Source organism: Thunnus albacares, chromosome 11 (assembly GCF_914725855.1).
Source record: "Thunnus albacares chromosome 11, fThuAlb1.1, whole genome shotgun sequence".
In the NCBI taxonomy this organism is placed as follows: Eukaryota; Metazoa; Chordata; class Actinopteri; order Scombriformes; family Scombridae; genus Thunnus; species Thunnus albacares.
Window position 1 is genome coordinate 6,701,163 of NC_058116.1, and position 19,051 is coordinate 6,720,213.

At 39.9% G+C, this 19,051-nt stretch overlaps 2 protein-coding genes and 1 long non-coding RNA gene across 8 annotated transcripts in view; 2 read left to right on the forward strand and 1 right to left on the reverse strand.

Annotated features, from left to right (window-relative positions):
• kalrna (kalirin RhoGEF kinase a) overlaps positions 1-1,010 on the forward strand; it is a 153,237-nt gene extending 152,227 nt beyond the window's left edge. Inside the window, exon 68 of the mRNA XM_044365187.1 lies at positions 109-1,010. Within this exon, the coding sequence (XP_044221122.1) occupies positions 109-666 (558 nt within the window). The 3' untranslated portion in view covers positions 667-1,010. The remainder of the gene's footprint in view (positions 1-108) is intronic.
• LOC122991823 lies at positions 585-10,128 on the reverse strand. The gene is made up of 3 exons (XR_006405915.1): positions 10,093-10,128; positions 9,742-9,847; positions 585-660 (listed from the first exon to the last, which is right to left on the reverse strand). It is a non-coding gene; the product is annotated as an uncharacterized LOC122991823 (long non-coding RNA).
• The window catches only part of abcb6b (ATP-binding cassette, sub-family B (MDR/TAP), member 6b), a 31,450-nt gene continuing 21,003 nt past the window's right edge, over positions 8,605-19,051 (forward strand). For 2 of the 6 annotated variants that reach the window (XM_044365191.1, XM_044365193.1), the window contains exons 1-9: positions 10,585-10,932; positions 11,390-11,591; positions 14,746-14,838; positions 14,985-15,061; positions 15,834-15,949; positions 16,091-16,212; positions 16,528-16,637; positions 16,751-16,816; positions 17,035-17,160. In XM_044365191.1, coding sequence (XP_044221126.1) covers positions 10,831-10,932; positions 11,390-11,591; positions 14,746-14,838; positions 14,985-15,061; positions 15,834-15,949; positions 16,091-16,212; positions 16,528-16,637; positions 16,751-16,816; positions 17,035-17,160 — 1,014 coding nt within the window. In that variant the 5' untranslated portion in view covers positions 10,585-10,830. Of the gene's footprint in view, positions 9,114-10,584; positions 10,933-11,389; positions 11,592-14,745; positions 14,839-14,984; positions 15,062-15,833; positions 15,950-16,090; positions 16,242-16,527; positions 16,638-16,750; positions 16,817-17,034; positions 17,161-19,051 lie in introns of those variants that run through there. The other 4 variants (XM_044365189.1, XM_044365190.1, XM_044365188.1 and 1 more) reach the window with 4 other exon arrangements.

Below are 19,051 nucleotides of genomic sequence, written 5' to 3' on the forward strand. Positions count from 1 at the left end.
TGTAAATAAAAAATGTTATTTATTGTTTATACACATTTGTTCTTTTTTACATTAGTAACAGAGAATTATTGGCCTCCATCTGTCTCTGAATGTCTCTTTCTCGTCCAGCCTGAGAACATCATGGTGGACCTCCACTCTCCGACCCCGTGCATTAAGCTCATCGACCTTGGTGATGCCGTCCAGCTGTCTGCACATCGCCGCTATGTCCACCTGTTGCTTGGAAACCCAGAGTTTGCTGCTCCCGAGCTCATCCGTGGCACGCCAGTCTCTGTCGCGACAGACATGTGGAGTGTCGGCGTGCTTGCTTATGTCATGCTCAGTGGCGTTTCCCCGTTTCTGGATGAATCACCAGAGGAAACCTGCGTCAACATCTGCCGCCTGGACTTCTGCTTCCCGGATGAATACTTCCGCGATGTGAGCCAGGCAGCGAGGGATTTTGTGTCTTCGGTGCTCCAGCAGGATCCCAGGAAGAGGCCAAGTGCTACGTCCTGTCTGCAGCACCCATGGGTGGGTCGCGGGGGCGCTCATGGCGGGGAGTACTCCAAGACGCCTCTGGACACGACTCGGTTGGCCACGTTCATTGACCGAAGAAGACAGCTGCACGATGTTCGGCCTATCACCAATATCAAGGGGCTGGTGAGCAGCAGTATGGGAAACACACTGTGACGGAGAGAAACACTGAGTGTTTGAGCACTCAACAACAATCCAACTGTGACCACATGGCACCCACTATAACATTATGTATTTTAAGCATTTCATTATCTTATTTATTAATGTATGAGTGGGACAAAGGATTCAGCACCTGAATCCTGGCTGCGGTGAGAGATTGAACCACTCGGCCTTTCTGTCACCTCTAGTCCAAACCCATAAGCAGAAATATCTGAAATTCATAGCTGTACAATATTTAATTGTCGACTAACATTTCATCTGGTCTTTGTTCCCGTAAATTGCCTAAAGGAGAACCCAAAGAAATGAGCTCCAAGTAAAAAAAAAAAAAAAAAAAGATCATGTAGAAAACACACTGTGAGCAGGCCTGATTGCGACACATCTGTGTATATTTGTAATGTTTATTTTTACAGTGACAGATGATATATAGGAGGTGACTGCCTGTTATGTTAATCCCAGCATTGATCTAATTTTAGCTAGTCTCTTGTGCTGAAGGCTGTTTCATGTTCACCTGAGGACACTTGAGCAGTTCTTGGATTGGCCTTTAGGTGGCCTCAGTAGCCAACTGGCCAGCAGAATAAATCCCCAACAGATAGCCACCTATGCTCAGCCAGTGTGTTCGGCTAACATAACTCAACATATTCAAAGGTGCTCAATTATCCAGAAACAGAATAATGCAAAATTGCTTTTGTTTTGCCAAACAGTGACATTTTGCCTGACCAGTGAGTGATATCATAGGGTGGGTCAGTAGCAAAAATGGTAATACACTGTGAAAAATGTGCTAATAATGTGTGCAGTCATCTGATTTCATCTGAATCAATATTGTGAGGAGCTCTAGTGGAGTGTGATCAGTGTCAGATGGATATTTAGAGAAAGTGCACCTTCTTAAGCTTAGTTTAGTTAATGTTCTCATCCTGGGGTGCTTAATGAGATATGTCTTCAACCTGGGACTGTCACTGTGTGCTACTAGACTGCCTGCCACTCACTGTACTGTAGCTTCAGTGACACAGGAGGCCTTTCATTAGGAATAGTAATGTAGAAGAACAGTGTGATAGAGGATTTAAATAGAGCCACCGAGAATGTTCTATATAACATCATTCATGAAAAAGTCGTATATTCACTTGATAACAAGGATATTCTGCTTATCATGATGTTGACCATGCAGTAATTTGTTGAGGAGGGGAAGCAAAACAAATCCTAACTGATATACTATCATTTCTCCATGTGTGTCCAAATTAACTGAACTAGAAATGATTGTTTATGGAGCATAACAGGCCGCTTATGTCACCACAGAGGATAAATGGGTTATTTCACATAATGTCAATAAGTTTTCAAACACCACCAACATAGAAAGTTTCCACCTTTGACTTTAAACCATCAGTGAAGAACACATAGTGGACCAGATGCAGCAGCACTGAACCTTGTTTTTAATTTATTGAATGTTAATTTATTTTAGGACTTAGGCTGAGAATGAATGATGAGCTAGGAGGAGCTACATGGCGTTGACTTAAATGACTAACCCAAAATGAACTAAACTGTTTTCACAGAAGCTGAACTGAACAGTAACAGTTCAGAAACTGAGATTCTGAACTGTTACTGTCTGAATAGTGTTGTGGTGAACTCCTGGTAGCTCATGAAGATGGACAGACGTGAGCAGCACAGTGTTTACATCTCTCGACTGATCTGAACTGAACTGTGTTGGACTGAACTGTCATGAACAGTTAGCTGGACAGGTGGAGCCGGTGGCATCACTACTGTGAGGGTGAAAAAGTCACAGAGTAACCCTCTGGAGCAAACAAAGGACTGCTGGACCTTATGCAGGATTCGTCAACACAGAAAAGGCACCATGGAGACTGAAATCCTTTCTGAAGGACACAACTTATTGTTTGTTTGTATCAATGTTTACAAATACTTTGTCCAAAAAATATTGCTTAGCTAGTTTACAAAAAAAAGTAGAATAATCAGGGAAAACCTGCATGTAAAATCACCAGGGATGGTTTAGAAATCAGGTTAGAAATCTGTCTGTTTCTAGAACAACAACCTGTGACATTTGGTGTTAAGGTAGGAAATGAACTCCACACTGAAATGTTTCCGTTAGTGCATTTGTCTACCAGCCCCTGTGGCAAGTAACCAGCCGTAGTGTTTGGCTTGCATTCATTTGGCGTGTAAAATAGCTCATGTGGCTGCTTAGTTGGTCTTGGGTTTAGCGGCTGGCAGACAGAGGAGTCAGTTTCCTGCCCGGCTTAGTGTTTCTACTGATGAATGTAATTTCTTGTCGAATGTGTTCTGCCGTCACAAGTGCTGTCCTCTGCTTTTCACCAAATGCTTTCGCTTTCACGACGCTCCCTCTGGCCATTTTGCATCCCTTCCAGTAAGCATTTAGTGTTAATGGTAAGCATTTACTTCCATGCAGCCTGGGATGCAGAATGGAGCAAATGTAAGCACCCCTACTGTCGACGCAACATCAAGTCAAGTCAAGTCAAGTCAATTTTATTTGTATTGCCCAATATCACAAATCACAAATTTGCCTCAGGGGGCTTTACAGTCTGTACAGCAATACAACATCCCCTGTCCTTAGACCCTCGATTTGAATAAACGTTCACCTTTGCTGTCAAGTAAAACATCCATGCAAAACTACAAGTGTAATAGAATTTTTGGTGCAACTGTAATGACGTCAGGTACCACTGAGTGCTACTTTTATCCTCTCATCAGGGACTTTGGATTAGTGCTAACCACAGAGAAATTTGGTCAAGACGTATCAGACATAATGTGTCTGCCTCATCTTCTAAACTAACAAAGCTGGCTGTGATTAGACTAAACTACAGCTGTCTAAAGACATTTGAGATGTTTGAAATTTCAAACTCCTAAAGGGAAAATATCATTCACCCTTCAGTTTGTAGTTTTAGGTAAGAAACAGGAAACTGAGGCTTCCTAAATACAGTTATCCAATGAACTTAGCAGCATACTCTGTACATATATCACACAGCTTTGCTTTTAACATGGTTTTGATCCTTAAAATACAAAGAGCAGCTTTGCGCTAAACTGTTAAAAATAAATATGAATAGCACTTCAACCTACTGACATTATGTATCATCAAACTAGATGATGTTACTAAAAGTTGTTGACAACATTGGTGCTAAAAACAATCAAGCTGTTAGTTAAAATATGATCTATAAACAATTAATTCAGTATCATAATGAACATGAGCATTTGTTGCAGCACAACATACTGTCAGTATTTGTATTTCATCTTGGCCTTTTCTATGGATGCCCAAAATGTTCAATATTAGAGGGGACACACCATGCACATTTCTAGTTCCATATCTCTGGTCTGGGGCTCTACTGGAATATCTGCATAATTTACAAGTCAAAAAAGTCCTTATTTATCTTATATTGGCCCTTCATGCAGCCCCCAAGTTCAGCTTCTCTCTGAAATAGGCTGTTTTAGCTCCTGTCTCTTTAAGGCCCCCCTCCTGATGAGCCCACTCTGTTCTGAATATTGTCTGTCTGTTGGCCATCCTGGAAGCTCCTCCTTGGTAGAGTTCTGGCAGTTCCAGAGGCTTTGTAAACAAACAGTAGTAGTAGGATTTCACTTCACAAGTTGTGGAACTACATCATAACATTATAAAAATGACAAAAGCCATGATATATCCCCTTTAATTGAATAAATCAGATATTATGAAATAAATAATCATATAAATAAATACAGACAAATTATGTAATATAACCATGAATTTGTGAAATCAGCACAAAAACTCAGCTCAGTATTATGAAGTATTTTGGTCTAAATGAGCAGACAGCCAATCATGGAGCTGTCTCTGTTTGACTTGATTTACAGACAAAGTTTGTTAGAAATGAAAAGTGGTATTGTGAAAAAGTCAGGTGTGAACAAACCCTGCTGAAATCAAATAAATAAATGACCTGCAGTAAAAAATGAAATCACAATTCATAATATTGAGCTGCATTTTAAAAAAATGTATTGGATTATTTCACATTTGAATGGTTATATTACATATTTTGTCTGTATTTATTCATATGATTAATTATTACATTATGCCTTATTAATTAATTTAATATTAAACACTTTTGGCCTCCATACATTGCACTGAAATGCATTTATCAGCTGGGAAATTCCAAGCTGTGTCTTTTGAAGGGCAGCCCAGTGACTTAAAATTGGCCAGTTACTACGGCGACCATGATCATGCAGAACTGTGGAGCCAATATGGCTGCCACAGAAAAACTACAACTACTAAACTAAAAATAAAAAAAAATGCTATCAATAAAATTTTTATGATGATAATGATGATAACAACAATAAAGAGGAATGTAAGGAAGCTCGTCAACTGTCACTAACATTTCAAGTAAGATTTCACAGCTTTGGTCCCCATATGGCATGAGTACTTTATCTCTTAAGGAGCCTGAGTCCTTCATTTAAGCTTAGTTTACATTTTAACTGAAATAGTTGAGTCTGTGCTCTGCGTTATAGTATTTCAGCCTAGCACTCAGGGTCTTCATGAGGTGTAAGGTATAACCCAGCCTTAAAAACACAATCTTCTGCAATTCACCAGAATATTTAATGTATTCATTGAGGTCTGTCTTTCTGTGTCATTAAAGCTGTTAATAGTTTCCTGTTACACTGGAGTGCAACTTCTGGATTGAGATTTTTTTTTTATACTTTTTTTTATTTGATGATCGTTGTCCAAATGTTTCCCTCTGTGCCCCTCACAGCCCGTAAACTGACAATGGAAACATTAAATGATGATAATACCGTAGTAGTGTATGTAAAGTACCAGTTCTCTCTAAAGCCAGTACAGCTTCACCTGCCAGTTTGCTCCAGTTGCTCCTCAACCCTGGTTTGACCTGCACAGAGGCTGAGCCTCGGTTTTAACTCTCCAAGGAAGAGAGATGTTTTGGTCGTCTAAATTGCACGAAATCTCATTTGTGACGAGGAACGCTCCAATCAATCAGGTACTGAAAGTGAGGCAAATGAACAAACAGGACTCAGATTATATCCTCATGTCCAGTCCAATCAACCAGTGATCCAATTGGCCTTAGAAAATCTACAGCATCGTAATTTTTAAATCTTTGCCATCAGGTATTTGGATTACAATTAGATTGGCCAACATTTCTCCTATTCAGATGTATACCTGTAACCTACACTTAATGTTAATATTGACTCTACTTCTCCTTTAGGAAGTTCTACAGGTAACTTTAGTGATGTCAGTAAGACATTCACTCACTCTTTGTCTTGAGATGTAAGACTAAAGAGATATTCAGATGTTAAAACGTCTCAAGTCCCAAGTCTAGTCTAGAGAAAGATCATTAAAATGCCTCTCAGTCACTTTCTAGACATTTTCTAAGGATGTCAGGCTGAACTAAGGCCCCACTCTCAGCTGCTTTTTGAGCATGTAGATAATATCCAAATACTCTAGGTTTTATTACTTCGAAAATGCAAATGTAAAAACCCACCCAAGATACATTGACAACTGCAGGTTGTCATTCATAAATGCATACAACTCTTAAAGCCACAAGGTTGTTCATGTTGCCGTACATAATCAATCACAGAGTTGTCAGTGACGAAAAGACATGTGCAGCATTGAAACTGCCAGCCTGATCTTACAAATGGCGTATGAACAACACGACAATTTCTTGTCATTTTGCGCGTTATCACTACGCATTTTAAGCTTTTCGCGTGTCATTTCGAGTGACTGTGGAAGTGACGCATTTCAGATGACGTCAATATAATGTCACTTTGTTTTACCTTATGAAGTGATTTTGGCTTATTTGGAGGAGGTGGGTTGGGTGGATGTGATTGGCAAAAAGCTGCACAAGCAGCAGCAGGAGAGCGTTGTTCGAGACCACTAACCGGATGTTTTTTGTGTTATGTCGGCACATTCTTAGCAGACATTTTTACCATCATGTCAGGCATTTTACTGCTGTTAAAGCGGGCATTTTTACTGTCACCCACGTTGTGACATTTTTACCACATTTTAGTATTTTGACCCAAACCATGATCTTTCCCTAACCCTAACCAAGTGGTTTTTGTGCCTAAACTCAACCAATGGCGTTAAGCTTAAAATGCATAGACATGACACGCAGATTGGTGTGTCATCTGCATGCAAAATTGGACTTTGGCGTATGCACTGCACGTTATTTGAAAGTGTGAAGTCGTGTTATTTGTACACAGATTGAAGAGACTGGGTTGAAATTGCAGAAACTTCTCTTCTTCTCTTCATCCGACTGTGCCAGTGTCAGTTCTGTCCCAATCCCACAATGCATCTGTCATGGCTTAATGAGCCACATAGCGCCGTGGTGGCTTCACCCAGTTGAATGCTCGTCCGTGCTGTATCCTGATGGTGTTCATGCTGAGCTTCGTCCATAGAGAAACATTATGCTGATGGCTTCCTGTTGCTGTGTGAAGCAGCACACTTGTGTATAGGCTGCCTCTTCTTAATCCATAAAACCTGCTGGTTTGTTACTCTTTACTAATAAAGAACCTGCTTGTTTATATTTCTCCCTCTTTCTGTCTTCTCTCTGAAATCACTGTGTGAAGGATTTTAAGCACAATACTTCTACAGTATGTTACCACCCACATGTTTTAGACACATCTGAGATTATTTGGCTGAATGTCATAAGACTGAGGCTCACTGATAAGAGATAACACTGGGTGAAAGCAGGGTTACGATTCTGTATATTTACGGATAAATTATTGATTGATTAAACAGTTTTAGACAGTGAGAAAACACATAGAAATTATTGGTGTTATTAACTGTTAGTAAGCCTACAGAATACATTGAGATTATAGAAAACTTAAATACATTCACATGTCCTGAACATTTTAAAGCTGGAATTAGGTCTCAGCTCAAAAATGGTTTTAAGAAGCTAGAGTCAACACTTGTGTAAAACTGGAAAGAAATGAGTGTGTTTTCTTTCAGGTGTGCCACTGGTTACAGTTATAACAGCAAGAAAGAGAGAAAAGAAGCTAAAAGGATCAGCAGACAGTCATGTGTTCAACAGTCCTTAAAGGCACGTAACATGCTTTTTGTGATTTTCTTTTACTTTTATACTGTTAAATATAGATGCTGGATGTCTGTGTTAAACATGGTCAAAGTTCCAAAACTTGAGGTGAGCATATGTAAAAATGCTGCCTGCAAGTCAAAAGCCAGGGTTTAATCCTGCTCTCAATGCTCTGTTGGCAGAATGCATGTCCACAAACAAAAGTCTGCTGAGGGGCAGCTTCCAGAAGCTGAATTGAGGGGCTGTGTAAAGAGCCAGTATAAGATAAATAAAGAGTTTTTTTGAACTGTAAACCATGCAAAGATATTCCATTAGTCTCAGAATAAAAATATACATGGAATGGAAATGGAAATGTGCATAACATGTCCCCTTTAACTACTGATCAAAAAAAGATATGATTGACTGATTTTGTTCCGTTTGAACATGAGATTAAAAGCGCTAATCTCATTAACTTGGAACAACGCAGTACAATGAACTGAATTCATTACAGGGTAGACCATGGACTATAATGTAAATGTCAACTGTTACATTTACAGCTGCGACATCTAAAAAATGTATGATTTCTAATTCATAATGTGTGATATCTTTGCTTTAAACGATGAGTCATCTGCGTTTGTTTTTTTGTTGGCTTAATTAAAAGTGAAGGAACAATAACAACTTCACTCTGTCTTTTTCAGAAAATTCTCCACCAGAAATGGTTTCATTCATCTCTTTTCTCTCTTCAAATCATTTAATTCAAGTTAAACACTATAAACAGCCATAAAATGTTAGCAATACATTTTACTCTATAGCTACTAGAAATACAGTATTTCACATTTTGTATTCAAGTTTTAGTTCTGTTTTTCAATCCCATAGTTATATTTCAGATGACAACAGTTCAAACACCTTGCGTTCATCAGTTTTATTTTATCATAATAATCCTGTCACAAACACACACACACACAAACACACTCACTAACAACAGAGCTCACATACAAATCCTCGTATAAACAAGGTTAACACATGTAAAATCTCTTTCACACACAGACACAGACACGCGCACACAAACACACACACACTCTCTCGCTCTCAGCAGGTCAAAGCCAATTGCTGACCACAGCTACTTTAAACTCAAAGCTGAGCCAACCAGAAATATGTGTGTCTGTGTGTGTGTGTGTGACTGAACTCGCCCTGACTGCTTTAAAGAAAAAACATCACAGCAGGTTAAATAAACTCTCAGGCAATAACACAGCTTCGGTAGATGAAATATTGACTGTAATCCTGCAACCGGCGACAAAGTTCACAGTTTGTGTGTGTGTGTGGTTTTTAGTTGCTCTGCTACTGCTGAAGAAATGAGTTTTACAGCAAAATAAACTGGAGGAGAATCAGATGGCGGATGAAGATGTAAAGAGAAGAAGAGGAGAGGGGAAAGCAGGATGCATAAATGTTGAGGTAAGTTGTTGATTTATGGAATTTCTATACAGATTTTACTGTAAGTTTATTTTATATTTCAGACACACAACAGCTGCTTAGATTCATTTTTTTCCAAGCTGAACTTTCTAAGTTTAAACACAAAAAATGGAACTTGTCTTTCACTGGGTTAAAATATGAGAGAACGTTCATGTTCACACAGTTTGATAGCGTTAAGACTAGGACTACAACTAATGTTTCTTTTCATTATCAATTAAAAATCAATTAAAAAAAATGTTGATCACCGTTTCCAAAAGCCCGAGATGCAACATAAAATGTCTTGTTTTGTCCAGTCCAATAGTCCAAAACAAAAATATATTCAGTTTACTATCATAGCTATACTACAAATGAAAATATTCATATGTAAGAAACTGGGACCAGATAATTTGGACATTTTTGGACAAAAAAGAAAAAAGACTCAAAATGATTAATTGATTCTCAAGATATTTGGCAATTTCCTGTCAATCGATTAATTGACTATTCGTTGCAGCTCTAGTTAAGAGTCAACAGCACTTTTGAGCACTGACTGCCTTAGTTGATTTAACAAACTTGACAAGAGAATGTCAAACTCAGAGCGAGGAGATTAAGTTAGTTCTGTCTATGTACCTACCGAGAGTTAGTCCTGAAGTGAAACAGACCTGGATGCTTCCCGTAGTAAAGTTGCCAGCAGCTCTTCATCGGGGGTAGTGCATTTGCTGAACCAGTTAGTGCTTATCCTTTAATTGAATAAACACAGTGTTAAAAAAAACACTTTCGATAAAGCTTAACTCTCACCTTTGTGTGGCTAGCCGAAATCTGTTGTTGAGTGTGGAAAGGACTCATTACTGCCCCTTATGGCTGCAATGAGCACTGTAAATGCAATGAGTGTTTTCTGTTCTCTGGCCACAAGGGGCAGTATTGAGCCTATTACAGCTTGGATGGATGAGAACCATAGCCTGTATAAAAATATGGACGTAATTACCGTGACGTCACCCGTTGGTTTCTGAAGAGCGGTTTTGAAGCTCAAAGAGAGCCTCTCCGGCCGTCGCCATCTTGGCAGTGCGTGACTCTGCCTAACTCCCAGCCAATCAAAAATGGGCAAAGAGGCGGGCCGAATGGCTGAAACAAGCCACCTAGCGGCTGGCGGACCTGTCACTCAAAGCAGCCATTTCCTTCATTATGCATAACTTTACGGCTATATAAAATTTAAACAGGTGAGTTATAAAAAAATTCACCCCCGTACAGTTGTCATGAAAGGGGAAATTAGCTACAGAGACCTAAACTGTTTTTTGTACCAGGCTGTAAACATGTTTATATCTGCTGTAAAGTTGGACATTTTAACATGGGGGTCTATGGGGATTGACTCGCTTTTGGAGCCAGCCTCAAGTGGCCATTCAAGGAACTGCAGTTTTTGGCCCCATAGACCCCCATGTTAAAATGCCCAACTTTACAGCAGAAATAAACAAGTTGACAGCCTGGTACAGAACCTGGTACCCATTCATGACAACTGTATGAGGGATGAATTTTCATATAACTCACCCGTTTCAATTTTACTAAGACTTAAAATTATGCATAATTACTGGCATGGCCGCTTTGAGTGACAGGTGCTACGACGGTGACAACTTTGGTTAGGTAACATGACCATGGCATAACCTGAGATTCACAGAGTGTAGGTGCGGGTGTAGTTGTAGCCGTCGCTATTTCAGTGTGTTTTCAGTTCATGAAAGTTAATTGTAGCATATTGGTTGACTTAAAAAAGTCCTGTACAGCGTTTGCTTGTACTAAAAGACCCTCCAAGGAGTTGGATGTTCATTTTTTTCCAGTAGGTACATTTTGTTTTAATGGATTTAAGCCTGTTTTTCGATAGTGAAAATTAGCACCAGCATTAGCATTAGCATCATCACAGTTAACCATAGACTGTAAATGCACTGTGCTAATTAAGCTAGATGCTAGCGTTAGGGTATATGATGAGAACTCACTGGTGCTTCATCGCTAATGTCAGCAAACAGCTAACATAGTCGAATTGTTCAAATAAAGCGAGGCAAAAATTAGCTTCAGTGCTGTAAAAATAAACTCCAAATGCAGATTTCCACAACAGAATCAGGGCCTTTATCTCAAATACACATAAAATAATACACAAGATAATATTCATAATAAAATCCCATAATGTGACCACACATCGCTGTCCAGCATCCCTCATTCAAGTTTTGTTGAATCTGATCAGTGGGATCAGATTTTGTGGAGGACATCGAGCATCACTGCACTCTGTTCATCCTCAGATCCAGCAGCCTTCATCTCCCCCCTCCTCTTCTTCCTTGCCGACTGTCTGGAAAGGATTTGGGAGGAAGGTGAGACTACTGCAGCCATACGTCTGGCCCAAAGGATCCTCTGCCTTACAGGGACTGGTGCTGCTGTGTGTGGGCCTGCTGGCAGCAGAGCGGCTGGTTAACGTGTTGGTACCTGTTTACTCCAAGAACATCGGTAAGCACTGAAAACCACGAAGCCTCTATAAATGAACAAGATAATCTGAGCTTTCTTTGTTGACATGAATGTGTTAAATTGTGTAAATTCTACTGTACTCATACATTTTTGTACTCAAATATTACTTTTATGCTGTCTGGAAACAACCAACAGAGCCAATTCAGTTGCTTTGTCAGACCCATTAACTGCATTTTGCTGTTTAAACTCTAGATGGCAGTGTGCTCACATTTTTTTAGTATGGTGGTCTACTTTGTTTCTATGTCTTTGATTGATTATGTTTTTCTTCCTCATATCTAGTGTCTTCTTAGTGTGTTCACAGTCCTCAGGGTTGTTAAGATCAATGACAGTTTGCACTGTTTTAGAAGTAGGTGCCTGACCACAGTGGTAGTCAATGCAAATTCTCTTACATTACACATTTATTGTCACCAAGGGGAAAGCTCACAATTATTTGTAGAAAATGAGTGAAACACTTTCTGTATGTGACATACATTACACAAACTAAACACATATGGAACCTAACCCTAACCCTGGGTGTAAAAATTAATCATATGTTTCTTTGGTAGATTTCTCCCTGTGTAACTCATGAATGTTAGTGAAAAGCCAAAAAGGATCTCTCTCTTTTTGTCATCTACCCTCACTGTGGTGCAGGTACACAGCAAGCTACACACATGTTTCAGGTAGAAGACACATGTCTAGAGTTTTAATTTTTTTACTGGAAGCAATAGTGACACTGTGAAAACTGTATTGGATGAAACCTAACATATTCAGTCATAGTAATTACAAATCAGAAAACAATGAGATACCATAAACAAGCATCAGACCAAAGGTATGTAAAAATAATTAGTACAGTAACATTCATTCACAAATGTGTTCCACTCCACTTAGTTACAGGCTTCTTTCACTAAGGACATTTTGACATGTCACTGTAGGAAAAGCACAGATGTCCAAAATAAAAGGTAATGATCCATTTAGCTTCTTCGGTTTCAGGGTCCTGGTATCGTGCATGCTGTAACACTGTCACACTGTCATGGTTTACTGGGACTCTTGAATAGAACTTGTTAATGTTATTATAGTAACATGTGCTTTTTCTACTGTGAAAGTCAAAATGTCTGCTGTGAAAAAGGCCTATCACCCCTAATACAAGGAAGACACAAAGTATCACCTGTGAACAACATGAAGTCCCAAGTACAACAGAGTAATTCATCTAATAAACATAAGAGTCCACAAGATTAAAATGAATAGAGTGAAATACAGAACAGTTAGCCCAACAGTTAACTAACAGTTGTGTAGAAAAATATCTAAGAAAGGAGATACCTACAGATGAATGGTCTGACAAGAACAGACTGCAACTGCTAGCAACATAATGTTATACTGAAACTAACTGCTGATTACTTTGATTCCTGGGTGCTGACATACAAATCTGATATTTTCTGTTGGTTTATAAAAAAATATTAAGACAGTGAGCAGTTGCTGCTGCCACCACCATTGTTTTGAATGTAACCATGACAAGATCAGTGTCAGCAGCAAGAAAAGCCAAGCCAGTGTCTGAGTAGATGATAGTTTAACATCAGAATACAAATTTGGATTATCTGGACCAAAAGCAGTTTATAATATTAGTTAGCTAAGCTTGTTATATATGGCTACGATAGCATCAACCTGAAGCGTACAGGTCAGGTTTGAATGTAACTTTAGCCCTGGTAGCTGCTCACTGAAATTACCTTAAGCCTAAGTAACAGTTACCCTAGAATATTGTATTAGCAACACATTAGCCTCAGCTAATGTAGGTTAATGGCTAGCTTGGTTAATACTAAACTTATCACAGAAAATCAAATTTAATGTCTCAAATTACAACGGTCACAAAAGACCTACAACAGTCTGAGTACCTGCAGATAAATGTTCCATTAAGGGCATTTAGAACATAGCGGTTGCTACTGGCAACTGAATATTCAACCGAAAACCAACTGCGAGTGAATTTCATTATGAGGGACTGACATCAAAATCTGATGTTTTCTGATAGTGGCTTATTTTCTGCATATACACACATTACTGTAGCTAGGTCCATAAAACACAATAACAGTTCATTCACAGGTTTAAAAATGTTCATTTCATGTAGGTTCTGAGGTAGTTACTGAATCCAGTAACATACATCACCATAAACTGTAAACAATTGTGTGGGCTGGTTTTGTCATTTCTTATAAACCAGATCAGCTACTGAATGAAAACGTATGGGTTTGAAGGTAGAATCAAGCTTCACTTTCACATATGAAGGATGCAATTTGGCACACAACGAGGGGGTGTCATCATTTGCCAGGGTCTTTTGTACGCTGTTTTGTACGCAGGGCTGCATCCACCACAAGGCAACAACCCAGAAGCCTCCACTTCAGAGGAAGTCAGCATCCAGTTTGTCTTCAGTTACTTCTCCTTTTGGAAAACTGGCCATTTGGCTTTTGGAGCAACATGAAAGTATAAGCCAGCGCAGCAAGAATGAGGCCGAGCGCTGCTTTGTGTGATGAGGAAGGGGTGGAGGGGGTTTCAGAGGGGGGTTTGTTATTGGTGTGTGTGTGTGTGTGCAGAGGGTTTTCTGGGAGGTCACCCCTCCTGCCAGTCATGCTTAGCCGGCATTAGCGGCCTTTTTCGTGGAGTTAACACACCGGTACAACGGACGTTTTGTCTCTAAGTCCGACCCCCTCCGACTCTGGGACCCGATGCCAGAGTTGAAAATGCCCCCCGCAGAAAACACACACTAGATAGTTTAAGAATGTAAAATACACACATCTCTTTATTTCTTTCTATCAATCTTTTTATCTTTCTCTTTTCTTTTTTTTTTACTGTGCCTCTCTTTCTGTGTGGATCTTTGGTTTTTCTTCCTCTCCTCCTCCTTCTCCCCTCATCTCTGTCTGTTTATTCATTTCATCCTGATTCCCAGCACTTGTACAAAATGGTAATGAATGTGAATGAGAATGTGTCTGTGTGGCAGAGAGGGGAGTGTGTGAATGTGTTCATGACTGTGTGTGTATGTGTGTGTTTAGTTGGTTTTCACTGGGAGGATGTTTATCTAGATCACAGGCCTCAGTAATAAGAAAATGTGGAGGATTTAACCTTTGTGTTGTACTTTGTAACACCTATATGTGCATATGTGTGTGTGTGTGCGCAGTGAATGAATTGTCTGCAGGAAGCAGCTGGACTTCACTGATCATCACTGTCTGCATCTACACACTGCTCAAGTTCCTACAAGGAGGAGGGGCAGGTACGCATGAGGTGTTTCTATATTTACAGTACAGGAATGTATGTAAATAATAAAATGCGTCTTTGATTTCTTCCTTCCTTTATCTATTGCGTTTTCCTCCCTCCTTCCATCACTCACCCTCCTCTTCCTCTCTTTGCTCCTTGTAGGTACCTCCGGTTTCATCAGTAATCTTCGTCAGTTTCTGTGGATCAAAGTTCAGCAGTTCACCAGCAGAGGTGTTCAGGTACCACTCAGACTCTTCTTCTTCTGTATGTTTCCTTGTCTTTCCTTCCTGCTGACTTTAATTTCAGAAATTTCCATAGTGTTAGCTCGCTTGTACTTAAAGGGGGCATATCATGTTTATTTCTGGGTCTATATTTTTAATCTGGGGCTCTATTGGAATATCTATTTTCAGTTAAAAACTCCTTATTTTACTCACACTGACCAAGCAGCAACTACCACGGCTTGGGGATGAAGCCAACGTGGAAGCACCTTAAAGTGCAATGCCACTGACGGCCACTAGATGCTGGCTCCAGAGAATCCCTGGCTCCTATAGACTCCCATTCAAAAAGCGTCAACTTCTCTCTAGAAATATGAAGTTAATAATTTTTTGATTTGAAGATTTGAAGACATTGAGCATAGAGTTAGTTCAGGCAGGCCACAAAGTGAAGCTCAGCTCACAAACCCAGCTACATCAGCTGACAGCAGCTGATCTTAAAGCCGGCCCACGTCAGTCGATGGCTCAGCTGATTACCGTCAATAAATTCAATTGGCAAATTTCATACAGGGCGCCTTATTTAAAGCTCCATCAGTCTTTCTACCATTGCTGCTTTCTCTGCACGCAGCTTGTAAAAACATGAGAGTGTTGAACTACTCCTTTAAGACTCATTAATACAGATTTCAAATTCATCAGGCTTACATTGGACATGGTCCAAGTGTGTAATGTGTTGTAGGCTGTGTGTAGTCTAATTTGGTAACCAGAAGCCCCTCTCTGCCCCTCTCCCTCCACACTTGAGGTGCGTTTGTTTTCCCACCTCCATGGATTATCTCTGCGCTGGCACCTGGAGAGACACACTGGGGATGTTCTGAGGAGCGTCGACCGAGGCACCTCATCTATCAATAACCTGCTGAGGTAGGACAGGAGGAGGCTGAAAAGTGGAGACACTAATCCTCAACTCACTTAACCCGGTTTCATTTACCAAAACATGACAGGCATGCGACTCAGAACACATGTAGGGGGCAAGTAATAACCCGTGTTTGTATTTGTCTTTAGCTACATCCTGTTCAGCATCCTCCCCACCATCTGCGACATCATCATCGCCATCATTTACTTTGTCTCCTACTTCAGTATCTGGTTTGGACTCATCGTTCTTGCCTGCATGGTGCTTTACCTCAGTGAGTCAGTGTGTGCGTGCTGTTTGAGTGTAAGTGTATGCTTTCCTTCACAATTTTTTTCCCATTGCTTTCTGGTCATCAGGACTCATATATCTAATTTCAGCAAAATTCTGAGCATCATGAAATCTTGATTCAATCCAGTTTGGTCAAGTTTAAACACTTCCAAAAATATAAGCTCTTAATAAATGTGAATGTATGATGGATGTATAGATTTTGTGCTCATACTTTTTAAACCCAGATCCAAGATCCAGCCTCTTGTTTTTGTAACAATCTTTGTTAAATGCAGTTTCAAACTGATATTAACTCTGTCTGCAGCATGTACCGTCCTGATCACAGAGTGGAGGACGAAATACAGGAGAGAGATGAACAATCAGGACAACAACGCAAAGTCCAGAGCCGTAGACTCGCTGCTCAATTTTGAGACGGTAGATAACACCATCACACATATCACACACACAAGACTGACTGACAGATATTCCTTTGTTTTCCAGTCTTCACACTCTGGGTTTGTTTAATTTTAATTTTATATTTTTTGCAGGTAAAATATTACAACGCTGAGGATTATGAAGTCCGCTGCTTTGAGGAGGCCATTCTGAAATATCAAGTAAGCTTTTGTTTCTATCAGGTTACTGTATGAGTGACATCACCTGGCAGCTAATAGCAGACAGACAGTTTAGTTGCTGCTTATTTCACATGTGAATATAAAGCAGTGTGTCTCGTATTAGTTCAAAGAATACTGATCAGTTTTCAAATCTTGCAATGATTGTTTTCAATGTTCCTTATTTTAAATTAAGCTCAATAAATTGTATGCTGGTTGTGTAGTACTGTGAATGGAAGAGCTCAGCGTCCCTCGCTCTGCTGAACCAAACACAGAACATCATCATAGGATCAGGACTGCTGGCTGGATCTCTGCTCTGCGCCTACCTGGTCTCCAAGGGACAATTCCAGGTATCAGTGAAGAGTGAACGAGACCAAGAGACTTCTTTGATGCCATGACCTCAGTGACTCAGACATGACTAAGAAACATGGACTTGACCGTGGTGACCTGGACATGACGAGATCTGGATATGAAACTTGGAGTTGATCTCCGTGAATCAAACAATATGTTAGTGATAAGGACATGACTTCGGTAACTTCGGGTACTTTCCGTTTGGCTAATATTGCTCCTCGCTACCCTCACTCACCTTTCTTCCTCACGCTTTGGCTCCTCTCAGAGGGGATGGGAGAGAAAGATGCAAAGGAGAGACAAGAGGATGAAGGATTAGTAATAATAAACACAGCTTTGTAGGACTGTAGCTGTATATTTTCCCTGAACTTATTAAGATAATCTTGGAATTAAAAATAAGAAAAGAAGAAGAGAAAAGCCTTATGAGTCATGAAGAAAGTGAATGCTTTCATTATTCAGATTCTACACATATGTCATATTTTTCTATTTAAGATATAAAAATGAATAACATTAGAGCCACCTTGGTGCTGTCTGTCTTTCCTGTTTCCAAAGGTAGTTTTCTTAATCTACAGTATTGCAAATCATGCAATTTTATTATTATTACAGTTAAAGGGGACGTATTATGCTTTTCCTTATTTTCAGACATATATATATAATGTCACAATGTCGGATATTCATGTTAAAAGTGGCTTATGGGTCAAATAATGAGGTAAACATATGTAGCAGTAATCCCTGTAAGCAGAAAGCCCTGGCTTCAGACTGCTCTGAACACTCCGTTTCCAATGGTTTTTTCTACTTTTGGCCCAAGCTGATGTCAGCTCGTGACGGATTTCTTTATATGGACATCTGCTACGTGCACAGTGCGCAAATTCGCTGTTCCACTCTGGGAGTAGTTACGCCAAGCCACGACGCCATTACACAGCACAGCAAAGTAAAATAAGTAGTTTACCTATTGGAGGTGTGCTGGTTGTCTGCAGCTCTTAATAAAACATCTCACTGTGACTGTTTCTGCTTGTACTCTTCCTCCCTGCATCATTTCCAACTGATCCGCTGAACAAATAGCTCCAAATAACTCCATATGCTGTTGTTTCGACTGGTTTTTAGCGCTGCTAACGAAGCTCTGCTAAGTCAGTGAGGGACACGCTTTTACTTCCTGTAAATTCTTCACAATAAAAGTCTTCCATTAGTTAGTCAATTAAAAGCTTTATTTGAAGCAGTAAAGCAGGACATGTTTGGTTTGCAATGACGGTAAAGTTACACAACTCTGATACGTAAAGCTGGCCAATCAGAATAGAGTGGGCCCATCGGGAGGAGGGCCTTAAAGAGACAGGAGCTAAAACGGAGTGTAAGACAAATGGTGTATGTTGAGGGGCTACATAAAGGGCCAGTATAAGATAAAGAAGGAGTTTTTTGAACTTTGAATCATGCAGAGCTACTCTAGTGGAGTTCAAAAATAAAAATTTAGAGCTGAAATGAGCATAATAGGTCCTCTTTAAGTTGTTTTCCCAGCAGCCCGGCAGCTCCATCGGATCAGGTGATGGATCAATAAAGACAATCTGATCAAAGGGGTGTTGCTGTCTGATAAAAAACGACCACATAGGAAACACCTGTGGTTCCTCGCTCTTCCTCTCTCTTCTTTTCCAAAATGCATTTAAGGGATTGGAACATCTTATATGATGAGGGAACTCTATCAACAGAGGTCACGGGCCGGAGAGGACGTGAGGAAGCAGAATTGACAGAATGGAAATAGGTCTCAGTAACTCAAATATGGTTTTAGAGACTCAGACTTAATGATGATGACTCAGACATGAGACATGTTAATTAGTTAGACAGGACTTTGGTGTATTGTGAATTAATTCAGTGAATCAGACATGATCTCATGGCTCAGACTCA